At 39.7% G+C, this 25,879-nt stretch overlaps 1 protein-coding gene across 1 annotated transcript in view; it reads left to right on the top strand.

Moving 5' to 3' along the window:
* The window catches only part of RPF2 (ribosome production factor 2 homolog), a 43,994-nt gene extending 18,509 nt beyond the window's left edge, over positions 1 to 25,485 (top strand). Inside the window, exons 7-10 of the mRNA XM_059399274.1 lie at positions 3,385 to 3,484; positions 12,071 to 12,173; positions 24,205 to 24,349; positions 25,132 to 25,485. Coding sequence (XP_059255257.1) covers positions 3,385 to 3,484; positions 12,071 to 12,173; positions 24,205 to 24,349; positions 25,132 to 25,311 — 528 coding nt within the window. The 3' untranslated portion in view covers positions 25,312 to 25,485. The remainder of the gene's footprint in view (positions 1 to 3,384; positions 3,485 to 12,070; positions 12,174 to 24,204; positions 24,350 to 25,131) is intronic.
* The last annotated feature ends 394 nt before the right edge of the window (positions 25,486 to 25,879 follow it).

Consider the following 25,879-nt stretch of genomic DNA (forward strand, 5'->3'; position numbering starts at 1 on the left):
ATTATTCCATTATAACCTTCTATTTTTAGTTTGTTTTGGAATTGCATGTTTTTTACTTTCTTTTCATATTTATTTCCTTTTATGTCTACCTTTTTATTTTTAAGACCTTTTCAACAGTATTTCTTTTTTTAAAGATTTTATTTATTTATTTGACAGAGAGAAATCACAAGTAGATGGAGAGGCAGGCAGAGAGAGAGAGAGGGAAGCAGGCTCCCTGCTGAGCAGAGAGCCCGATGCGGGCCTCGATCCCAGGACCCTGAGATCATGACTTGAGCCGAAGGCAGCGGCTTAACCCACTGAGCCACCCAGGCGCCCAACAGTATTTCTTTTTTACTTGCCTTATCCTTCTGTTTACTCTCAAGCAACAGGTGATTCTATTCTACCAGGAAATTGAGTGACTATTCTAGGACTCTGTCTTCTTTTTTTTTTTTTTTTTTTTAAGATTTTATTTATTTATTTGAGAAGGAGACAGTGAGAGAGAATTTGAGCGAGGAGAAGGTCAGAGGGAGAAGCAGACTCCCCATGGAGCTGGGAGCCCGATGTGGGACTCGATCCTGGGACTCCAGGATCATGACCTGAGCCGAATGCAGTCGTCCAACCAACTGAGCTACCCTGTCTTCTAAGATGTGGCCAGACTTCTAGGGATGGTTATTTTACATAACATAAGCCTTAATGAATGAGATGATAAAATTTAAGGCTAGTTGGTTTTATTTTAGATAGGATAAGATACATTGCAGGTGCCAGGCGATATTTTATTTGGGAATTCTGTGTGTGATTTATAAGAATTACTTCCCTTTTTTCACTTTGTTTAAAAAAAAACAAAACTTAATTCAGGGGCCCGTGGCAGGCACAGTAGGTTAAGCGTCCCAACTTTTGGTTTCAGTTCAGGTCATGATCTCTGATGGTCGTAAGATGGAGCCCCGCATGGGGCTTCGTACTCATTGAAGAGTTTGCTAAAGCTTTTCCCTTCCTCTGCCCCTCCCTGGGGTCATGCTCTTCCTCTTTCTCTCTCAAATAAATATGTCTTAAAAAAAGTAGTAATTCAGAATGTTAGTTCAAGGATGACACGTAATTATGATATTTTGAGTATATTTTAATCATAGTACTTATATAATGTTTTGAATTTTTATGCCTTTCAGACTATTCAAATAAAGCTCATGTGTTGTAGTTTCTTCTTGCTCTGGGTTTTCACATTGTGAAAACTATCAGTGACCTAAATGTTAAGTACTGTTTCATATAACTTGTTCAGTTTTGAAAATATGTTTAAAAAAATATATATATATTTTAAAGATTTTATTTATTTATTTATTTTAGGTAGAGCTAGAGTGAGCAAGCGAGAGAGAGACAGAGAGAGAGCACAAGCAGGCGCAAGGGGCAGAGGGAGAGGGAGAAGCAGGCTCTCCATGAGCAGGGAACCCGATGGGGGGCTCAGTCCTAGGACCCTGGGATCATGACCCGACTGGAAGGTAGATGCTTAACCAACTGAGCCACCCAGGTGCCCCCTCATTCAGTTACATTTTTATGATGTGTATACTGGGTCATGACTTATCATGATATTTTTTATTACTATGCATTGTGGTCAGGATGTCACATCACTTTCTCCTACCTTCTGTATACTTAAACAATCCCATAGACATAGGGGTCAGCACAGACAGAAGGTGGAAGAGTCATTGGGTCTGGTAGGTCTGTTCAAGCCCTAGATCACACAGACAGATCTTAGGCACACCTCCTAAGTATAGACAGTTAAGATTCAGAGTTTGGAAGCAGAGTGTCAACAAAAGTGGTCATGGTGAACAGGGAAGCAACAGGTGACCTCTGGTCCTGGGGCAGAGGATGTTTGTTTTCTTGTCTGTTTGTTTGTTTGTTTATTTCTAGATTTGTATAGTTCTTGACTGGAACCAGAGTGGTGGTGCTAGAATCAATGGAAAGCTCAGACTTAACAGCTGTTTGCCTTCAGAAATTAATCATTCAGTTAAAAAAATTGTTTTTTATTAGATTTTTTTCTTTTATTCTGGTGGCACTTTTTTTTTTTTAAAGATTTATTTATTTATTTGGCAGACAGAGATCACAAATAAGCAGAGAGGCAGGTAGAGAGAGAGGAGGGAAGCAGGCTCCCCGCTGAGCAGAGAGCCCAATGCAGGGCTCGATCCCAGGACCCTGAGATCATGACCTGAGTGGAAGGCAGAGGCTTAACCCACTGAGCCACCCAGGTGCCCTATTCTGGTGGCTTTTAAAGGTTCTTATTATTCATATCATGTTCTTCTTTGTATTAAAAAAAAATCCAAAAGTGGACAAAATACTTTTATAGTAAGAGCTCCAATCATTCTGGTGAAGTTTCCTCATACTTTCTGTAGCTTGTATGAAATTCTGTTTCTTCCCATTTGAATGTTTAGTTGGTAGTTTAGATTAGTTTTCATTTAAAATACTGTTTATTAAAGTTTTTAAAAACTTATTTGAGAGAGCAAGTGAGAGAGAGAGAACACACACGCACATGCACCAAGAGGGGGGCAAAAGGAGAGGACCCCAGGATCCTGACTGAAGACATCACTGAAGAGACTGAGCTGTCCAGGCACCCCTAAAAATACTGTTTTTTATGTGATAGTGTAGGAAAGGCACAGTGGTAGTAAATAATTCACAGAAATTAACTTTGTTTAGACTCTGAGATGCTGTTAATGGGCTATGTATGTTTTGCAGCAATTTTAGCTTTTTTTTTTATTCTTTGAATAGAATAATGTTAAAAAGTAGCTTGCATCATTCTTTGACTGCTTATTAATTTGAAAATGTGAGGCAATGAAGCAAAAAACTATATTTTAGTTTAAAAGTTGCAACTGTAGTTTTAAGTTTTTAGATTTTTTTAAAAGATTTTATTTATTTATTTAACAGAGATCACAAGTAGGCAGAGAGGCAGGCAGAGAGAGAGAGGGAGGGGGAAGCAGGCCTCCTGCTGAGCAGAGAGCCTGATGCAGGGCTTGATCCCAGGAGCCTGAGATTATGACCTGAGCCGAAGGCAAAGGCTTAACCCACTGAGCCACCCAGGCACCCCATAGATTTTAAAAAAAATATATTTTGTTTATGCGAGAGACACAGGGATCATGAGCAGGGGGGGAGGGGTAGATGGAGAAGCAGACTCCCCACTGAGCAGAGAGCCTGATGTGGGGTTCCATCCCAGCCCCCTGGGATTGTGACCTGAGTCAAAGGCAGACGCTTAATCGACTGAGCCACCCAGGTACCCCAAGTCTTTAGATTTTATCAGTATCAGAGTTTTGGGACAGTCAAAATATGAAAACTAATCAATGTATATAACTATCGACTACTGTAAAATCAGCTTATAAACAGTTGAGAATTGATTATTATATCACTATAATTTTTTTTTCCATTTCATAGAATAGTAAATGTCCTGAGGGAACAAAACCCATGTTAATATTTGCTGGTGATGATTTTGATGTAACAGAAGACTACAGAAGGCTAAAAAGTCTTCTTATTGGTAAGCATTTTAATACTTACTATCCTTAGGGTAACTGAGTTGGGCAGTCTAGGACATCATTGGTGACACTTGGCCACTTCACTGTAGGTACACAGCTTTTTCTTTTTGATCTTTCTTTTTTCCCTCCTTTTCACTTTTTTATTCCCCACTAGCAGGGGAGAGGTTAAGGATGCTCTATTGCATAAATCATTATAATTTTTTGATGCTATAGTAACTTCGTATCAGCCTATTTATAAAGTATTTTATAAATCATAAAAGGCTTATAACTTTCCTGTCATTATGGCATCATTAAATTTAGAAAATTGAAAAGTTTAATTTTGAAGGTTGTTACACCTTGGGGCGCCTGGGTGGCTCAGTGTGTTAAGTCTCTGCCTTCAGCTCAGGTCATGATCTCAGGGTCCTGGGATCAAGCCCTGCATCAGCAGGGAGCCTGCTTCCCCCTCTCTGCCTGCTGCTCTGCCTACTTGTGATCTCTCTCTCTCTCTCTGTCAAATAAATAAAATCTTTAAAAAAAAAAATGGTTATACCTCATCCACTTTGAACTCAAAAACCTCTTAATTTTTCTTAGGCTGGTATGCAGGGCTTTTTACACTATAACCCCTTATAATTTGGTTTATTTTGTTTTTTATCTCTCCCAATTTTCCTCCTTTTTCCATTAAAAAAGTGGTTTATTAAAAATATATTGTGTCCTATTGTCTTTTCTGATTTCATTTTTACTTACCTAGTTTCTTTCGTTCTTGCAAATTTCAGATCAAGTTTCTTTCTGAGGAAACCTTTAGTGACTTCCCAGCTCCTTTGATCCATTTTCATTGTCATCCTAAAGTGCCAAGCATGTACTGGGTACTTTATATGTATTGCTTTATTCTCACAACCTTGTGAAGTTGTCTTACAGATGACTCATTCTTAGTGAAGTATATTAGTTCCTAGTGATTTATGTAATGACTACTTCTTTTCCTGTGTGTTCACGAGTTACCTTCTTAAAACTCAGTGTACAGTTATTGTCATTATCTGGGATTAACATTAAATTTACCTATTTTATTATTTATTTATTATTATTATTTTTTAAGATTTTATTTATTTATTTGACAGAGATCACAAGTAGGCAGAGTCAGGCAGAGAGAGGAGGAAGCAGGCTCCCTGCTGAGCCGAGAGCCCGATGCGGGACTCAATCCAAGGATCCTGGGATCATGACCCGAGCCGAAGGCAGAGGCTTTAATCCACTGAGCCACCCAGGCGCCCCATAAATTTACCTATTTTAAATCACTTTCTCTTACCCTTTTTTTTTTTTTTAAAGATTTTATTTATTTACTTGACAGAGATCACAAGTAGGCAGAGAGGCAGGCAGAGAGAGAGGAAGGGAAGCAGGCTCCCCGCTGAGCAGAGAGCCGGATATGGGGCTCAATCCCAGGACCCTGGATCACGACCTGAGCCAAAGGCAGAGGCCCCAACCCACTGAGCCACCCAGGCACCCCTTTCTTCCCTTTTCTGAAAAGCTGGCATTATTGTTCTCTGTAATTTCTTTTTAAAAATTTTTTAAAGGGTGCCTGGGTGGCTCAGTGGGTTAAAGCCTCTGCCTTCGGCTCAGGTCATGATCCCAGAGTCCTGGGATCGAGCACCGCATCAGGCTCTCTGCTCAGTGGGGAGCCTGCTTCCCCCTCTCTCTGTCTGTCTGCTCTCTGCCTACTTGTTTTTTTTTTTTTTTTTTTAAGATTTTATTTATTTATCAGAGATAGCGAGCGAGCGAGAGCGAGCACAGGCAGACAGAGTGGAAGGCAGAGTCAGAGGGAGAAGCAGGCTCCCTGCAGAGCAAGGAGCCCGATGTGGGACTCGATCCCAGGACGCTGGGATCATGACCTGAGCCGAAGGCAGCTGCTTAACCAACTGAGCCACCCAGGCGTCCCATGCTCTCTGCCTACTTGTGATCTCTGTCTGCCAAGTAAATAAATAAAAAAATCTTAAAAAAAAATTTCTTTTTAAGATTTTATTTATTAGAGAGAGAGAGAGCATGAGATGGGGGAGGGTCAGAAGGGGAAAGCAGACTCCCCACTGAGCAGGGAGCCAGTGCAGGGCTACATAACTGACTGAGCCACCCAGGTTACCCTTCCTGCACCATTCTTACAAGCTTTGCTTTAGTTTTTTAGTTGCCCTTCTTTTGGATTTTTATATACTTTGCCCTAGATCACTTTTGGAAAGTTGATGGAGTATATGTTATAAGTAAATAAATAATAATAATAAATAAGAGATATATATATTATATATTAAGATATATTTTATTTACAATAATTATAAGTATTATATAATTATATATAATTATATTAGATATAATAATACAAATAATAATTTATTCAAATCTGAGCCAGTGCTTGGGTCATGATCTCAGAGTCTCTGTATTGAGCCCTGTGTTAGGCTCTGTGCTCAGCTAGGAGTCTGCCTGAGGATTCTGTCTCTCCCTCTGCTCCTCCTCCGACTTGTGTTCTTTCTCTCTCTAAAATAAATAAATCTTAAAAAACAGAACAAAAATAAATCTGAGCCAACTGAAAAACATTTGTGGGCAGACACATTACTTTCATTTTTCTTGTGATTATTTATGGGCTTATTGTTGGGATTGCAATTTTCAAAACTTTTCATTTCTCTTATTAATAATGGCTATTTTGGGAACACTTGGCTGGGTTATTTGCAGTAGAGCATCAGACTCTTGATCTCAGGGTCATGAGTTCAAGCCTCATGTTGAATGTAGGAATTACTTTTAGAAAATGACTATTTTTTAGGGGTGCCTGTGTGGCTTAGTTAAGTGGCTGCCTTCAGCTCTAGTTGTGATCCGGGGGTCCTGGGATGGAGCCCTGTGTCAGGCTTCCTGCTCAGCGGGGAGCCTGCTTCTCCTCCTCCCTCTGCTTGCCTCTCTGCCTACTTGTACTCTCTCTCTGTCAAACAAATAAAATCTTTTTAAAAAATGGCTATTTTGGGGCGCCTGGGTGGCTCAGTGGGTTAAGCCACTGCCTTCGGCTCAGGTCATGATCTCAGGGTCCTGGGATTGAGTCCCGCATGGAGCTCTCTGCTTAGCAGGGAGCCTGCTTTTCTCTCTCTCTCTCTGCTTGCCTCTCCATCTACTTGTGATCTCTGTCAAAAAAAAATAAAATAAAAAATTAAAAATGGCTATTTTTTAAAGAATGAAGTACCGCTGTTACCTGGTCAGTCCTTACTAGAGCTCTTGAGTTTAGTGATAGTCCATTTTACAGGTGAAATGGAAGCTTAGAGAAGTTAAGAGCTATTAAGTAGGTGAGCCAAAATGAAACCAAAGTCTGAGCTTTTCCGCCTCTGCCATCTGTCAGGGCCATGCTGAACAATTGACTTGTTGCAGTTTTTGCTATTCTTACCTGAATTTTTCATGAATTAAAAAAAAAAGAAACGGGTGCCTGTGTGGCTCAGTGGGTTAAGCCTCTGCCTTCCGCTCAGGTCATGATCCCAGAGTCCTGGGATTGAGCCCCACATCAGGCTCTTTGCTCCGCGGGGAGCCTGCTTCCTCCTCTCTCTCTGCCTGCCTTTCTGCCTACTTGTGAGCTCTGTCTGTCAAATAAATAAATAAAATCTTTTAAAATTTCATGAAAAACAATGACTAACATTTTCCTTCTTTCAATATTATACACCCCAAAATTTCAAGGGTGGTTTTTAGCCAAGATTTCTTGTTCTTGTACTCCATTGGCCCAGGTTTTCTGCCTTTTTTAGTTCTTCTGTATAATTATTAATCATCAGTATATATTTATTAAAACAGAGAAGGCTTTCATTTGGTTTTAAGTGGTTTTTTGTTTGTTTTTTTAAAGTGGTTTTCATAAAAGCTTTATTATTTCATGCTTCCACTAGATGGCAGGAATAACCACATAATGCAGTGGTGAGGGGAAGAGAGTGAAAACCAAAAAAGAATCTCACGAAGAAAGGTGGAGGAATGAAGTGAGATTGTCAGGCCCCAAGGGAAGTTGAGTTTTTAACATAAATACAAAGTAAGACCAGCTGCACACTCCTTGGTGTATGTTTTGTGTTCATATGAAATAAAGTAGAACAGTAGGGAAAGAGAATTTTATCAAGGGCTTGCTTCCTTTTAGGAAGGGTTTTTTTGTTTTGTTTTGTTTTTTTGTTTTTTGGTAATTGGCCAGAAAGAAAAGTTAACTTATTAACTTCTGTGTTTTTATGCCAGGTACCCATTTTGTTCATTCTGAATTTTGCTTCTGTTTTGCTTTCTTAAATATGGTGTAGATTTGAGTTATTCTTAATGGCCTTACTTTTCTTTATAGAAAATATATAAAGATCTATTTATAGATTTAAGGTATCCTAATTTTTTGGTTCCTTTTTAATATTACTATTTCTTACATACAAAGATGAGAGTAAATCAAGTAATAAGTTAGTTTTATTAAATGTTCCTTTAAAGTCTCTCTTAAAATTTAACTCCTTAAGTGGGTTACTTTTTCTTACTCTTTCTCTTTATCAGCCATCATTTAAATTTTTTTAACCTTTTTCGTTTTCTAATTCTTTTTTTTTTTTTTTTAAGATTTTATTTATTTATCAGAGAGGGAGAGAGCAAGCACAGGCAGACAGAATGGCAGGCAGAGGCAGAGGGAGAAGCAGGCTCCCTGCTGAGCAAGGAGCCCGATGTGGGACTCGATCCCAGGACGCTGGGATCATGACCTGAGCCGAAGGCAGCTGCTTAACCAACTGAGCCACCCAGGCGTCCCTCGTTTTCTAATTCTTAACTCCACTTGAAAAATATATAATGATTAAAACAACTGCCATAGTTTAGGTCCGGTAATCTGCAGCCTTACAAAGGTGATCATATTAGTTTATTTGGACTGCTATAAAAAAGCATGCACTGGGTGGCTTAAAAACAGAACTTTATTTTCTCCCAGTTGTGGTGGCTGAAAGTCCAAGATCAGAATTTCTGATGAGGACTCTTACTGCCTTTTGCCAAGTGCTCACCTGGCTTTTCCTTCATGTCTGTGTGTGGGAGGAAGGGAAGAATGGAGGGTGTCCGCTTTGTACAGTTTCTTAAGGACACTATCCTGTGGGACCAGAACCTCAACCTTATGACCTGCCTCATTGAACCTTAATTTCTTCCTTAGAGGCCCAAATACAGCTTCATTAGGGGTTAGGACTTTAACATCTGAATTTGGCAGGAATTGGGGGGTGGAAGGGGAAAACATTCAGTTTATTATGGTAATAGTATGAGATCATTTCTTTGTTTTGTTTTGTTTTTATAAGAATTGTATTTATTAGTATGAGATCATTTAATTCATTTTCCAGAGTAAAGAGCTAGTAAGTGGTAGAATCAGGATTGGATCTGTTCTCTTAACTCCAGGTCCCCTGATCTTTCCCATCAACACCCTGGTCAGCCTTCTGTGCCCTTTCTCAGTATATTTATTCATGGACATAGCCATGTTTGAGGCCTTATTTTTACTTGGAATTGATCCATTGAATAAAGGTCCAAGCTGAGGCTTTCCTTCTGACCATAACCAACTTAACTTCTACCCATATACCCCCTTATTTTTTTTTTTTTAAAGATTTTATTTATTTATTTGAGAGAGAGACAGTGAGAGAGAACATGAGTGAGGAGAAGGTCAGAGAGAGAAGCAAACTCCCCGCAGAACTGGGAGCCCTATGCGGGACTTGATCCCGGGACTCCAGGATCATGACCCAAGCCAAAGGCAGTCGGCCAACCAACTGAGCCACCCAGGCGTCCCCCCCCCCTTATATTTAACCAGGCTTTTCATCTATATCCTTACTCCTTAATGTCTCTCTTTATCTCAGCCATCATTCTTGCCCATTTTACGGTCAGTCTTTTTGGTAGTGTGAGTTTCAACACATTTTAATTCATTGCCCCTTTGATGTTGCAGACTCCTCTTATACCTTCATTGCTCCATTCCTGGTATCAGTTGTTTCTCTAAGGAGCCCTGAACTTTTTTTTTTTTTTTTTAGATTTTATTTATTTATTTGACAGAGAGAAATCACAAGTAGTCAGAGAGGCAGGCAGAGAGAGAGAGAGGAGGAAGCAGGCTCCCTGCCGAGCAGAGAGCCCGATGCGGGACTCGATCCCTAGACCCTGAGATCATGACCTGAGCCGAAGGCAGCGGCCTAATCCACTGAGCCACCCAGGCGCCCTTTTTTTTTTTTTTTTTTAAGATTTTACCTATTTATTTGACAGACAGAGATCACAAGCAGGCAGAGAGGCAGGCAGAGAGAGAGAGGAGGAAGCAGGCTTGATCCCAGGACCCTGGATCATGACCCGAGCCGGAGGCAGAGGCTTTAACCCACTGAGCCACCCAGGCGCCCCAGCCCTGAACTTTTTTAAATTGAGAAATTATTTTAGAAATCATAGTCTGAGTGCTAGGAACTGTTTCATGGTTGGCCATTGTTTGTAGGCTTTTTTAGTGAACAAAACTTTGAAATTTGTTTGTTCAGATAAAATGTATCCTGAGTTCATACTGAAACTTCTCTAATTCAAATTTAAGGACATTAGGATCTTAACTTCATTGACTTCACATATGATTCTTCTTTCATCCATGACAAAAATAAGGGTTTTCCATAATCCAAACAAGTATGTGTTTATTTTATACTGTACTAACCATACAGTAGTCTCAGAATAAAATACCAGTGTTACTACTGATAATATGAATATTGAGTGCATTGAAAGTTTTGTGGTTTTGTCTATAAAATATACCCTGTTGAGAATATGGTCAGGGGCACCTGGGTGGCTCAGTAGGTTAAACATTTGACTGTTGATTTTGATTTTGACTTGGGTCACGGTCTTGGGGTCATGAACTCGAGTTCTATGTTGAGTATGGAGCCTGCTTTGGATTCTCTCTCTGCCTCCCCTCCCTGCCCCCACTCTCACTCTTGCTCTTTATCCCTTAAAAAAAGAAAAGAAAAAGAATATGTGGTCAACTCACTCTGTGTGTGTGTGTGTGTGTGTTTTATGATAGATTTGTTTGTTTATTTATAGACTGCAAGCATGGGGCGGGGGAGAGGGAGAGAGGATCTCAAGCAGACTTCACTAGTGTGGAGTCCAGCTTGGGGCTCCCAGGACCCTGAGATATGACCTGAACAGAAATTAAGAGTCAAATGCTAAACTGACTGAGCCACCTAGGTGTCCCCAAATCACTGTGTTTTGAAGTCATTTAAAATAGTTCTTTTCTGTATGATAATGCTCAGTACACAGGTTCATTTGATTTTTATTTTTAGGGATTACTTTAAATTTTTTTCATTTTAAATTATATTTTAAACAACTTTTGAGATAATTTTACATGTAAGCAAGTCTCCATTTTTTTTCAGGGATTTAAAAAATTTCTTAAATTTTTAAAAATTAACATATTATGTACTGTTTGTTTCCGGAGTACAGGTCTGTGGCAAGTCTACCTACTTAAAGTTTTTAAAATTTGATGGATTTTGACATATAGATACACCTGTGAAAACACCACTGCAGTCAAGTTATAGAACCTATTACACCCCAAAATTAGCCTGTGTCCCTTTGCAGTCTATCCTATTTCTGTATTTTAAAAGTTTGCTTTCTGTCATTATGGATTATTTGCATTTTGTAGAACTTTAGATAAATCAAGCAGTAATGCTTTTGGTTTTGTTAAGATCATCTCATGTGCCACCAGTGGTATGACTACCACACTATGGGGAAAATAGCCTACTCGTGGATCTCAGTGGTTCTTTTCTGGTGTTAACAATTTATTATCTTTGCTCATATAATTGAGATTTCCATTAGAATTTCTTTCGTGTTGGCCTCTACATAAAACAAAGCTAATTTGATTTAATATTCAAAGTTTGAACAGCTATTTGGGCTGTGTGTGTGTGTGTGTTTAAGATTTTATTTATCTGAGAGAGTTCAGGGGGAGTAGTAGAGAGAGAAGGACAAACAGACTCCATGTTAGAGTGTGGAGCCCTATGCAGGACTTGATCCCACAACCCTAGGATTATGACCCAAGCTGAAACCAAGGGTCAGACACTTAATCAGCTAAGCCACCCAGGTACTCCTAAACAGCTGTTTTTATAGAAATTTGCCATCCTAAAAAAAAAACAAAACAAAAAAACAACAATTTATGAGAGAGAGAAAAAGTATGTGGGGGCAGGGGCAGAGGGAAAGTGAGAGAGAAAAATTTTTTTAAGGTTTTATTTATTCATTTGACAGAGAGCACAAGCAGGGGGGAGCGGCAGGGAGAGGGAGAAGCAGACTCCTCACTGAGCAAGGAGCCTGATGTGGGACTCCATCCCAGGACCTTAGGATCATGATCTGAGCCGAAGGCAAACACTCAACGAACTGAGCCTCCCAGGTGTCCCTAGAGTGAGAATTTCAAAACTGAAAAACTACATGGGTCAGTGAACTAAATACAGAAATAAAGTCATGAGCTTACATGGTAGAGGGGTGGTGGGTCTTTCAGACATTCTCAGGGATTGGTTTTTGTGCCACCTGTTTATCTTTTTAGGTATGTATTGATTCAATATAGAGCATTTTACAGTCTGGCTTTCTGTAACTGAATTTAAAAGCATGTTAGTTTTTTGTTTTTTGTTTTTTTTAAACAACCTTGAATTTGTTTTCAGATTTCTTCAGAGGCCCCACAGTAGCAAATATCCGCCTGGCTGGTTTAGAGTATGTTCTGCACTTCACTGCACTGAATGGGAAGATTTATTTTCGGAGCTATAAGTAAGTACATTTTGTAGGATATTTTTTAATCCAGGGTTAGCATTTTAGTGTGACCTTTGTAGAGCTCAAACTTAGAATTGGTGTTTGGTCAAAAGTTTGTTTAGAGAGTTTGCAAACTCGTAGTGGCACAGCAGGTCTGTGCTGTTCCTCACATCTGTCATTCCCCTGCTCTCTTCTGCCTCTGAAACCCTGCTTTTCCAGGGCCCCAGAGCATCTGATGCGACACTCCTCTGAGCTTAGAACACTAATTCAGTCTTGACCCTACTTTATGCGGTATCTTTTTTTTTTTTTTTTTTTTTTAAAGATCTTTTATTTATTTGAGAGAGAGAGAGGGTGGGCGTAAGGGCAGAGGAAGGAGAGAAAGTTCCAAGCAGATGCCTCACGGAGCCTGACTCAGGACTTGATCCCATGAGCCATGAGATCACGACCTGAGCCAAAACCAGGAATTGGACATTTAACTAACTGAGCCATCCAGTTGCTCCCCCCGCCCCCCGCTTTTTAAAAAAAGATTTTATTTAGAGGGAGAGAACAAGCAGAGGAAGTGGCATGCAGGTGGGAAGGGAGAAGCAGGCTGCTGCCGAACAAGGAGCCCCATGCGGGGCTCCATCCCAGGACCCTGGCATCATGACCTGGGCTGAAGGCAGCTGCTTAAACCATGGGCCACCCAGGCATCCCCCCCGGCTCCTCCTTTTTCATGACTGGGTTTAGAGCACGAAGACACAAGTCTTAGGCCAGCCAAAGCAAATCTCAAAACTCTGAATCTAAAAACTGGAGTCTGAAAGGAATGAGAAGATTCAGTGGCTAGATTCATTTTACTCTTTCTCCAGCTTAGACCTTCCAGCTCTTTTCTTACCACAGTATAAATGTAAATCCTAACACTGATTTTGTTTTCATTAAAAAGCTTAATGATAGGGACGCCTGGGTGGCTCAGTCGGTTAAGCCGCTGCCTTCGGCTCAGGTCATGATTCCAAGGTCCTGGGATCGAGTCCCGCATCGGGCTCCTTGCTCGGCGGGGAGCCTGCTTCTCTCGTCGCTGCCTCTGCCTGCCTCTCTGCCTGCTTGTGTGTACTCTCTCTCTCTATCTCTGGCAAATAAATAAGAAAAAATCTTTAAAAAAAAAAAAAAAAAAGCTTAATGATAGGGCGCCTGGGTGGCTCAGTGGGTTAAGCCTCTGCCTTCAGCTCAGGTCATGATCTCAGGGTCCTGGGATCAAGTCCCACATTGGGCTCTCTGCCTGCTCAGCGGAGAGCCTGCTTCCTCTCTCTCTCTGCCTGCCTCTCTGCCTACTTGTGATCTCTTGTCTGTCAAATAAATAAATAAGATCTTTAAAAAAAAAAAAAGCTTAATGATATGCTGCAATTGTCAAGCCTTTTGCAGTAATCATGAGATATATATATATCCGTGTGTGTGTGTATACATACATGTATATATATTTTTTTAAGTTTTTTTTTTTTTTTTTTAATTTATTTGACAGAGAGATCACAAGTAGGCAGAGAGGCAAGCAGAGAGAGACGGGAGGAGGAGGCAGGCTCCCTGCTGAGCAGAGAGCCCGATGCGGGACTTGATCCCAGGACCCTGAGATCATGACCCGAGCCAAAGGCAGAGGCTTTAACCACTGAGCCACCCAGGCCTCCCCACATGTATATATTTTATTACATACATTCTTTTTTTTCTTTTTTTAAAAAGATTTTATTTATTTATTTGACAGACAGAAATCACAGGTAGGCAGAGAGGTAGGCGGGGGGTGGGGGGAAGCAGGTTCCCTGCTGAGCAGAGAGCCCGATGCGGGGCTCGATCCCAGGACCCTGGGATCATGACCTGAGCCGAAGGCAGAGGCTTTAACCCACTGAGCCACCCAGGCGCCCCCATACATTCTTTTTTAAAATAAAGCATTGGCACTGGCTGATCAAAGCCCACACTCACCTGGAGAATATATTAGTTCCCACAAAGTGCCTGCCTTTGTACATAGATTGAGACTAACGTCTGTTTTTGAGTTACGGCATGGCAGTGCAGCCTGGAGCACTGACTCTTCAGTGTTGACAGGGACTTCTTTGTGTTAGCTGTATGTGCAACCATTTGTGGTCTTCAGCATTTCTGAAGTTTTACATTTTTTAAATTAATTCTTTTTTTAAGGGGAGAGAGAGAGAGAGAGAGAGAGTATGTGCCCAGGTGCAGAGTTGGGGAGAGGCAGAGGGAGAGGAGAGACAGAAAATTTCAAGTAGGCTCCCTGGTTAGCGCAGAGCCCAACATTAGCCAAATCTCACAATTCTGAGATCGTGATTCATGTTGAAATCAAGAGTCAGAGGCTTAACCAAGTTACCCAGGTGCCCTTACATTTTTTTTTCAGTGAACTCTACCGACAATGTCTGGCTCGAACCTATGACCCTGAAATCAAGAGTCTTGTGCTCTAAGGCAGCCAGGCCCCTAATTTTGTTCTTTTCTTCACAATGGAATACCTGGTTGACCAGCTTATGTTAATGACTGTCCAAATGAATTTAAATACTCACCTCTTCTCAATAATTCCCATCTTTGCCTCAACTGTATTGAATCAGAGATATTTCGTTCTTTTCACCATGATTGGTACCATCACTTCTCTTTGTTTATTTTCCTTTTGTTTAAATAATAATAATAATAATGGGCAAAATGCAGTAAAATAACCACATGATCGATACTCATTTTTATTTTTATTTATTTTTATTTTATATTTTTAAAGCAAGAGGGATTTTATAATCATTTCGAACTTGCTGAGATTGAAAGCCTTACGTCTGTTGTGAGTTTCTAAACTTAACTTTGGTGCTATGAAGAATATATAAAGTAGATGACTCCAATTTATAGAATTAGAAAGACAAACAATCAGTAACATAAGAAAAATATATATTTTTTAACTTTTAATTTTTTATTTTTTATAAACATACAATACATTTTTATCCCCTGGGGTACAGGTCTGTGAATCGCCAGGTTTACACACTTTACAGCACTCACCACAGCACATACCCTCCCCAATGTCCATAACCCCACCCCCTTCTCCCAACCCCCCTCCCCCCAGCAACCCTCAGTTTGTTTTGTGAAATTAAGAGTCACTTATGGTTTGTCTCCCTCCCAATCCCATCTTGTTTCATCTATTCTTCTCCTACCACCTTAACCCTCCATGTTGCATCACCGCTTCCTCATATCAGGAAGAAAAATATTTTTGAAAACTTACTGTGATCAGCCCACCTGGAGATATAAAGGAGCTAAAAATATAAAGAGCAACATCTTTGAGAATGAGAAATGAATGACAGTAATCTAAACTCTTTCATTGTAAACAGTGTCAAAGAAAGTATTCACTTGTATCAGAACTTGTATTTAGTGAAAAGAAAGATTAATTTCTAAAGAAAGAAATGCAGAGAAAATAAAATGGACAGAAAATTAGCAAATCAGACTTCAGAACATGGATAAATTAAGCAGTGTAATTACACATATCTACCTGTCTACTTACTTTAAGAAGAATTGCAGGAATCATATTAGGTAAGCATGGCATGTCCCACAATGAAAAAAAAAGTGTGAGCTTTTGAGAGCAGAGACCCTAGTGTAAATTTAATCCCAGTTGTTTTATACAGGCCTAGTAATGCATGCTAGCTATTGATTTATAATAGAAAATGGACTGTGTGATTGAGAGCAAGCTGCTAGTGGGAAAAAACAAATCATCAAATGTAGATTAGCTTAGTCTGCAGAGGCTGTGCTGCCCTTGGGAGAGGAAGGAAGAATTGGTCCGAGGGTTGAGCGTTACCTCTGAGCCCATTAAGCTGGCTCTGGCTGCATGACCTAGGCAGGTCACTTCTTAGGGCCTCCGGTTTTCCTCTGCAAAAGGTAGTGAGTGATACCATTCATGTGATTCTGCGGTCCCTAAAAGATCAATATAAAGTAATATAAAGTAATTCCTTTATATAGGGGACAGGGGTTGTGGATAAAGGTGGGAAGATGCTGGAGAAGTGTGTCCCACTTAGTGTGGTTCCTTAGGCACTCTTGCAAGCTACACTTAGGTGTCCTGCCCTCTTCTTTTACTTGGAACCAGCCCTTAAGCGTTGGTAAAAGGTAATAGTTACCATTGGTGCACATTTGTGAAGTTAATAAGGTTAATCTTAGAAAATGGCTTTGAATTTTTTGGATGAAAGAAAGTGTAAACATGAAATTATATTAATATAACCTTTGATTTGACCTTTTGGGGGCAATAAATCATTGTTAATGACCTCTTCCCATGTATTGTATAATAATTCCTCATATGTGAGTGACCATTTATATTCCCTGGAGAATTTTATTCACTATAAAGCCAAAGCCATGCATATAAAACAGGAAATTTTTAGTAACTGCCACATTTGCCTTTGCCATGACATTGGTTAGGTTCTATGGGGAGAAATATGCAAAACAAGGAAGTATTAGCATACCTTAAAAAGCAAATAGCATTGTAAGCCAGGAGATTAAGTAATGAAAAATAGAACATCAGCAGAAGAGAAGAGAGGGATATGGAAGGGATAAAAATAGGGAAATTACAACTTGAACAAGAGTGGTAATGGCAGTCTTCCTCCAGGAATAGGCAAATAATGTTTTATTTTTATTGATTAATTGATTGATTTTATTTATTAGAGTGTGCACAAGCAGGAGGAGAGAGAGGGAGAGGCAGGCTCCCCAGCGAGCAGAGAACCCAATGTGGGGCTCGATCCCGGGACCACAGGACCACGATCTGAGCTGAAGGCAGAAGCTTAACGGACTGAGCCACCCAGGCACCCTGCAAATATTGTAAAATGTATGGGAATTACCCATCGACATAGCTAATAGCCTGAGCCCATTTGAGAAGGAAAGAGTTGGGGTGTCTTTCATCCCTGTACCATAGAGCCTTGCAGAATTGAATGTCTCTTTTGATTTAGAGCTTACAGGGAGACAAAACAAAACAAAGCTTGAGGTTAGGATCCGAGATGGAGATTGATAGGCATGTGATGTAACAGTTCTGGGTGTAGGCTGGAGACATGATGGCCTAGAAATGAAATGTCTATTTAAAAAAAAAAATAGCAGTGTATATGGTGGGATGGGGGTGAAGGAAAGGGTTTTAATCTTCTTATTTATTCATTCATTTATTTATTTATTTTTAAAGATTCTACTTATTTATTTGACAGAGATCACAATTAGGCAGAGAAGCAGGCAGGGGACAGGGCAGGGGAAGCAGCAGGGGAAGCAGGCTCTTTGTTGAGCAGAGAGCCTGGTGTGGTGCTGGATTCCAGGACCCTGAGATCATGACCTGAGCTGAAGGAAGAGTCTTAGCCAACTGAGCCACCCAGGTGTCCCTTAATTTTGTTTTTAATGAGTCAGTGTCAATCTCTTCTTTTTGCTTAGTGTGATCACAAAAATCATTTGTAAGTTCTTTATTAATACATTCCCTCTGAGGAAAAGTAAACAGATGGTTTTTTAAAAAAGATTAATAATAATTTTAGATTCTAAATTAGGAAATCAAAGAAAAACTTAAACAATTCATGGAAACCAATGAGAATGAAGACACATTGGTCCCAAAACCTAAGGGATACAGCAAATGTGGTCCTCAGGGGAAATACGCCTCACTCAGAAAAATTTTAAAATCCAGAATACACCATATCTCTTTATACCTCAAAGAACTGGAAAGTCAACAACAAATTAAGCCAACCTCACACACAAGAAGGGAAATAATCAAAATTAGAAGAGATCAATGAGATAGAAATTAGAAATACAGTAGGACACATCAATGAAATTAGAAGCTGGTTTTTTGAAAGAATCAATAAGATCAATAAACCACTGACCAAACTAATCCAAAAGAAATGGGAGAGGGCCCAAATTAATCAAATTATGAATGAAAGGGGAGAGATCATGACTAATACCTAGGAAATGGAAACAATCATCAGAAATTATTATCAACAGTTATATGCCAATAGGTTAAGCAACCTAGAAGAAATGGATGCATTCCTAGAAACCTATAAACTTCCAAAACTGAATCAGGAAGAAATTGACAACCCGAATAGACAATATCTAGTATCGAGATTGAAGCAGTGATCAAAAACTTCCAAAAAACAGGAGCCCAGATCTGACGAATTCCCTGGAGAATTCTTCCAACATTCAGAGAAGAAATAATACCTATTCTTCTGAAGCTGTTTCCAAAAATAGAAACAGAAGGGAAACTTCCAGACCCTTTCTGTAAAGCCTGCATTACCCTGATCCCCAGACCAGGCAAAGACCCCATCAAAAAGGAAGAATTTCAGACCAATATCCTGATGAATATGGATGCCAAGATTCTCAACAAGATCCTAGCTAATAGGATCCAACAGTACATTAAAAAGATTATCCACCATGACCAGGTGGGATTTGTCCCTGGGATGCAAAGGTGGTTCAACATTTGCAAATCAATCGATGTGATAGAACAAGTCAATAAGAGAAGAGAGAAAAACTATCTGGTCTTCTCAATTGATGCAGAAAAACCACTGGACAAGTTACAGCATCTGTTCCTGATTAAAACACTTCAAAGTACAGGGATAGAGGGAACATTCCTCAACTTCATAAAGTCTATGAAAAACCCACAGTGAGTATCATCCTCAATGGGGAAAAGCTGACAGTCTTCCCTTTGAGATCAGGAACACGACAAGGATGTCCACTTTCGCCACTGTTGATCAACATAGTACTGGAAGTCCTAACAACAGCAGACAACAAAAAGAAATAAGAGGTACTCAGGTTGGCAAAGAAGTCAAATTCTCTCTCTTCGAAGATGACATGATACTTTATATGGAAAACTCAAAAGACTCAACCCCCAAACTACTAGAACTCATACTATAATTCAGTAATGTGGCAGGATACAAAATAAATGTACAGAAATCCCTTGCTTTCTTATATACTAACAACGAAAATATACGAAAGGAAATCAGAGAATCGATTCTATCTACTGTAGCACCAAGAACCATAAGATATGTGGGAATAAATCTAACCAAAGAGGTAAAGGATCTGTACCTGAGGAACTACAGAACACTCATGAAAGAAATTGAAGAAGACGCAAAAACATGGAAGAGCATTCCATGCTTGTGGATTGGAAGAATAAACATTGTTAAAATGTCTATACTGCCTAGAGCCATCTATACTTTCAATGCCATCCCGATAAAAATTCCACAGGCATTTTTCAAAGAGCTGGAACAAACAGTCCAAAAATTTGTATGGAACCAGAAGAGACCCCGAATTGCTAAGGAAATGTTGAAAAAGAAAAACAAAGCTGGGGGCATCATGTTGCCTGATTTCAAACTTTACCACAAAGCTGTGATCACTAAGCATGGTACTGGCACAAAAATAGACACATAGACCAGTGGAACAGAGTAGAGAGCCCAGATATGGACCCTCAACTCTATGGTCAAATAATGTTCGACTAAGTGGGAAAAATAACCAGTGGAAAAAAGACAGTCTTTTCAATAAATGGTGCTGGGAAAATTGGGCAGCTATGTATAGAAGAATGAAACTTGACTATTCTCTTACACCATAGCTTACAAAGATAAACTCGAAATGGATAATAGACCTCAACATGAGGCAGGAATCTATCAAACTTCTAGAGGAGAACATAGGCAGTAACCTCTTCAACATCAGCCACAGTAACTTCTTTTAAGATGTGTCCCCAAAGGCAAAGGAAACAAAAGCGACAACTTTTGGGACTTGACCAAGATCAGGGTTGCCTGGGTGGCTCTTTGGGTTGGGCCTCTGCCTTTTGCTCAGGTCATGATCTCCGAGTCCTGGGATCAAGCCCCGCACCGGGCTCTCTGCTCAGCATGGAGCCTGCTTCCCCATCTCTTTCTGCCTGCCTCTCTGCCTATTTGTGATCTCTCTCTGTGTGTCAAATAAATAAAATCTTAAAAAAAAAAAAAAAGATTAGAACCTTCTTCACAGCAAAGGAAACAGTCAGCAAAACAAAGAGGCAACCTACAGAATAGAAGATACTCGCAAGTGACACTACAAAGAGCTGATATCCAAGATCTATAAGAAACTCCTCAGACTCAATACACACAAGACAGATAATCATGTCAAAAAATGGGCAGAAGACAGGAACATGTATGTCTCCAAAGAAGACATACAAATGGCTAACAGACACATGAAAAATAGCCATCAGGAAGATTCCAATCAAAACCACATTGAGGGGGTGCCTGGGTGGTTCAGAGGGCTGAGCCTCTGCCTTCAGCTCAGGTCATTGTCTTGGGGCCCTGGGATTAAGCCCCGCATGGGGCTCTCTGCTTAGTGGGGAGCCTGCTTCCCTCTCTCTGCCTGCTTGTGATCTCTCTCTGTGTCAAATAAATAAATAAAATCTTAAAAAAAACACACACATTGAGATACCACCTTACACCAGTTAGAATTAACAAAATTAACAAGGCAGTAAACAACAAGTGTTGGAGAGGATGTGGAGAAAGGGGAACCTTCTTACACTGTTAGTGGAAGTGCAAGTTGGTGCAGCCACTTCGGAAAACAGTATGGAGATTCCTTAAATTCAAAATAGAGTTACTCTGTGACCCTGCAATTGCAGTACTATTTACCCCAAAGATACAGATGTAGTGAAAAGAAGGGCCATCTGTGTCGCCATAGCATCAATGGCCACAGTTGCCAAACTGGAGAGAGCCAAGATGCCCTTCAAGAGGTGAATGGATAAAGATGAGGTCCATATATACAATGGAATATTACACCTCCACCAGAATGGATGAATACCCAACTTTTTTTATCAACATGGATGGGACCAGAGATTAGGCTGAGTAAAATAAGCAGAGGAAGTCAGTTACCATATGGTTTCACTTATTTGTGTTGCATAAGCAATAACACAGAGGACATTGGGGGTTAGAGAGGAGAAGTGAGTTGGGGGAAATCGGGGAGATGAAGCATGAGAAACTGTGGACGCTGAGAAACAAACTGAGGGGAGGGGGAGTGGTGGGATAGGTGAGCCTAGTGGTGGGTATTAAGGAGGGCACGTATTGCATGGGACACTGGGTGTGGTACATAAACAATGAATCTTGGAACACTGAAAAAAAATTACAAAGAAATTCAAGGAAGTTTGGCAAAATTGTAAAAAAAAAATAAACTAAGAATGCTCAAAATGATAATACTTTTAGATTTTAAATTTCACTGTTAAAAGTTTAATAAAGAAAATGAATTATAGGTCTGTCACCAGAAACCATACATAGAAAACTGAAAATTGGAGAAAATTTTCTTATGTTTCTGTCAATTTGATCTGCCAGTGAAGTAATTCAGGCAAGATCATTTACACAGGGGCACCTGGGTGGCTCATTCAGTTAAGCGTCTGGCCTTCAGTTCAGGTCATGATCTCTGAGTCTTGGGACTGAGTCCCATGTTGGGCTACCTGCTCAGTGGGGAGTCTGCTTCTCCCTCTCCCTCCATCCTGCACCCCCACCCCCCACCCCAGCTTATGCTCTCTCGCTCGCTGTCAAATAAATAAAATCTTTTAAAAAGATCATCTACACAGACAGTATGGCATTGTAACTTAATTCTTTGGTAAATAACAGCATATGTAGATATATGTACCATAGATACACACACATACACGATATATATATGCAGTTATTTGGAAATAATCTTAATTATATACTCAAAAAATTACTTTGGTAGGAGGATACTTGCATAGATTAAAAGGTACTTGGGTAATCCTAATCCATTAGGCATGCCATGAGCTGTCTAGATCTACAACTTTTCCATTTAGCTTAACATAAGCATTTTAAGTGGTAGAAACACTTTTAGTCGGCTATTTTTATATGTAGAGTTTCCCTGATTTCTTTAGTAGTCTATTGGACACAAGATGTTAATCAAGATACTAATCTTGTTATGAGTTCAGCTTTATAAATGTCATTTATTTGGAGGTATTGAATATGTGGATGCAAAAGAAATAAGTGAGTTACAGCAGAGTCAAATAATCACTGCTGCCATATGCCTTCAGTCAGCTTTTAGGGAAGAAACCCTGATATTACCAACTTCATCTTCTTTTCCCCCACTGTGGGCCTGAGACTGGTATACTCTCAACGCTCTTCTCCTGGAACCACTGTGAAGAGAGTGGGCTCAGCACCCTTGTTTTGGCTTATTTCTCCTCTGCTTGCTCTCTTCAAGTCCCATACTAACAGTCATGTGATCTTTTATTGTTATTAGATCTTTTTTATTGTTCAACATGTCTGCTTTTTTTATATCCTAGGTTGGTGTTTGTTTTGTTTTATTTTTGCCTTGTTCAGTTTGGTGTAAATAACTGTGTCTGGTACAGCGTATCTATCATTAAGACTCTCCTTAGAGCCACTAGATGCACCTCCCACGGGGAGACCATCTGCATGTGATGCCCAAAAGGCTGTTAATGAGCTTTTGCACACTCACTTCTGCTTTCTGGAGTTGGTTGTTCTTAGGTATTCCTTATTGTGCTTGTACTCTTACGTTCTGTCTCTTCTCATGTCATTTGTTGCCTCTCTCATATACTACCTTTGGTGTGAAAAGTTTGATCTTACTTTTTTTTTTTTTTTTTGAAAAGTTTGATCTTTTATAAACATTGTTATTTATTTAATTCTTTTATTCTATGTAGAGATCTGCCCACTATAACAAATTTGAGTTAGCACAAGTAATCTTCAGGTCTTTGAGCTGTTCTTGTGGTATCATCCACAAAAAGAATTTGTTAGTCTCCTCTCTGTCTTTGTTGCTCATCTGTTTCCAGATCCAGAACTATTTTGATATCTGGAATCTAGAAGGTTGTGGTTTTGTTATATTAGGGTTTTAAAGTTTATTCCAATCTATATAGATCAGTATGTGTCTATACTATACTCAGAAGTGGGTTCTTAATGGGTCTTAGAGAAATAAGAATTTGTTAATCATGTAAATGTAATGCTTCAAAGGCCCAATTGAAATTGTTTTTATAATTCTATAAATTTATAAATAAGATGAAGAAGTCAAATCAAAGGATTCCATTTCTGGGGCACCTGGATGGCTCAGCTAAGCATCTGCCTTCAGCTCAGGTCATGATCCCAGGGTCCTGGGATCAAGCCCTGCATTGTCAGGCTCCCTGCTCAGGAGGGACCCTCCTTGCCTGTGCCCCAGCTTGTACTCTTCTCTCTCAAAGCCCCCCCCCCCCTTTTTTGAAATTTTATTTATTTATTTGTTTGTTTGTTTGTTTGTTTATTTGATAGAGATCACCAGTAGGCAGAGAGAGAGGGAAGCAGACTCCCTGCCGAGCAGAGAGAATGATGTGGGGCTCAATCCCAGGACCCTGAGATCATGACCTGAGCTGAAGGCAGAGGCTTAACCCACTGAGCCACCCAGGCGCCCCTTTTCTTCTCTCTCAAATAAATAAAATCTTTTAAAAGGGGGGGGGGTTAATTTCTAGAAGAATTGCCTCTCTCACTTCCTGTTTCTCAATAATATTATGTTTTTTTTTTTTTTTAAAGATTTTATTTATTTATTTGACAGAGAGAAATTACAAGTACACTGAGAGGCAGGCAGAGAGAGAGAGAGAGAGAGAGAAGGAAGCAGGCTCCCTGCTGAGCAGAGAGCCCGATGTGGGACTCGATCCCAGGACCCTGAGATCATGACCTGAGCCGAAGGCAGCAGCTTAACCCACTGAGCCACCCAGGCGCCCTTATGTTTTGTTTTGTTTTAAGATTTTATTTAGGTGAAAGAGAGAGAGCATGAGTAGGGGGTGGGTTAGAAGGGAAGGGAGAAGCAGACTCCTCACTGAGCAGAGAGCCAGATGAAGGGCTCCATCCCAGGATCCTGAGATCATGACCTGAGCTGAAGGCAGACACTTAACTGACGGAGCTACCCAGGTGCCCAACCATGTAGTATTCTTTTGTTTTTGATTTTTAAAAACCAGCAAACCAAAGAATATATTTGGCCTAAATGCAGAAAGTATTTAAGAAGCTTAACCACCTAAAGGCTGTCATTTTATGAACTGTAATTCTCTTGAACAAAAATATTTGAGGGGATAGGATTTCCATCAAAGTCAAAGCAACATTTCTTTTTTTCCTGCTTCATAAAGGTTGCTGTTGAAGAAATCTGGTTGCAGAACACCAAGGATTGAGTTGGAAGAGATGGGACCCTCATTGGATCTGGTTCTGAGGAGGACACATCTGGCATCAGATGATCTTTATAAATTATCTATGAAAATGCCAAAAGCCCTCAAGGTTTGTAACTTGCAGATTGGTGCCATATTTATTTGTATATTCCACTCTTCTTTCCAGAAGGGTTTGCAACATAGGACACTAAAGAACATATGGAAAGAGATCAATAATATAGATAAAATTAGACTCTAAGAAAAAAGAAAAGGAGGAGGAAGGAAATAAGGCAACCATAAAGGGTAATAAAAGATTGTAGAAATCACACATCAGCTATGGCTAAGAGCTTTTTTGGTAGCCAAGACTGCTGGTTTTCAGTGAGAAAGAAAATTGGGCTATTGTAGAGATTGGGGATTTAGAGTACAGGATGTGTATGTAACCCATACTTGCATAAAACCCATTTTGATTTTTGAATGGTTTTAAAAAACAAGTAGAAGTGGCATCTCTGGAATGCTAGTAAAAATTAAATGATAGTCACAATTCCTCAAGCTAAACACAAGAAATTATCTCAGTGCATGGTAATGGTTAGCATAGTCTATAGTGTTGCTTTTTGAAGTGTGGTCTGACGTTTTACCTGGGAATTGTTAGAAATGCTAAATCTCAGGTCTCACTCAGATGTGTTGAATTATAATATGCATTTTAACAAGATTCCCAAGTGATTTGAATGTACTTAAGTTTGAGAAGAAAAGTCTATAGGGTTATAGATTATATCAAATAGGTGATCACTAATGGAAATTGTTAGTGAAATAGTGTACACTACATTATTACCAGTTTATACACTAGATAGCATTATGTATATAATGAACATATATAATTATGTGTTTATATATATATATATTCTTGTTTCATAGCCAAAGAAAAAGAAAAATGTCTCCCAGGATACTTTTGGTACAACTTATGGAAGGATTCATATGCAGAAGCAAGACCTAAGCAAACTACAAACCAGGAAGATGAAGGGGTTGAAGAAGCGACCTGCAGAAAGGATAACAGAGGACCAGGAGAAAAAATCAAAGAGAATTAAAAAAACCTGATGGAATTTAGCCAGTGACTATAATGTTATTGTAGTCTGTTTACTTAAGAGAATTATCAATCATCAGTCATTTGTAAGTTTCTTAAAAGATTTTATTAAATGTTTTTATAGTATAATTTACCTAAACTATATATTATATACATTATGAACACTAATCTACTGGTATTACGTTGAATTAAGCCTCTTTGTTTCTTCATTTTGTTTTGTTTTTTAAAGATTTATTTATTTGACAGAGAGAGACAGCCAGAGAGGGAACACAAGCAGGGGGAGTGGAAGAGGGAGAAGCAGGCTCACTGAGCAGAGAGGCCAATGCAGGGCTCAATCCCAGGACTCTGGGATCATGACCTGAGCCGAAGGCAGACACTTAACAACTGAGCCCCCCAGCTGCCCCGAAATTAAGTCTCTTTGAGATATATCCTGGTGGGTCATTTTCTCTCTATGTTACGGTATTCCCTCTGCCACAACCTCCACCCCCCAACAAGTCTCATTGAGTTGGTAGGTGAGGAGGGATCTCCAGAACAACGAGACTTCTGGGTTAAGCTTTCAATAAAGGAAGAAAGCCATGGAAA

This window comes from Mustela nigripes, chromosome 5 (assembly GCF_022355385.1).
Source record: "Mustela nigripes isolate SB6536 chromosome 5, MUSNIG.SB6536, whole genome shotgun sequence".
NCBI lineage: Eukaryota > Metazoa > Chordata > Mammalia > Carnivora > Mustelidae > Mustela > Mustela nigripes.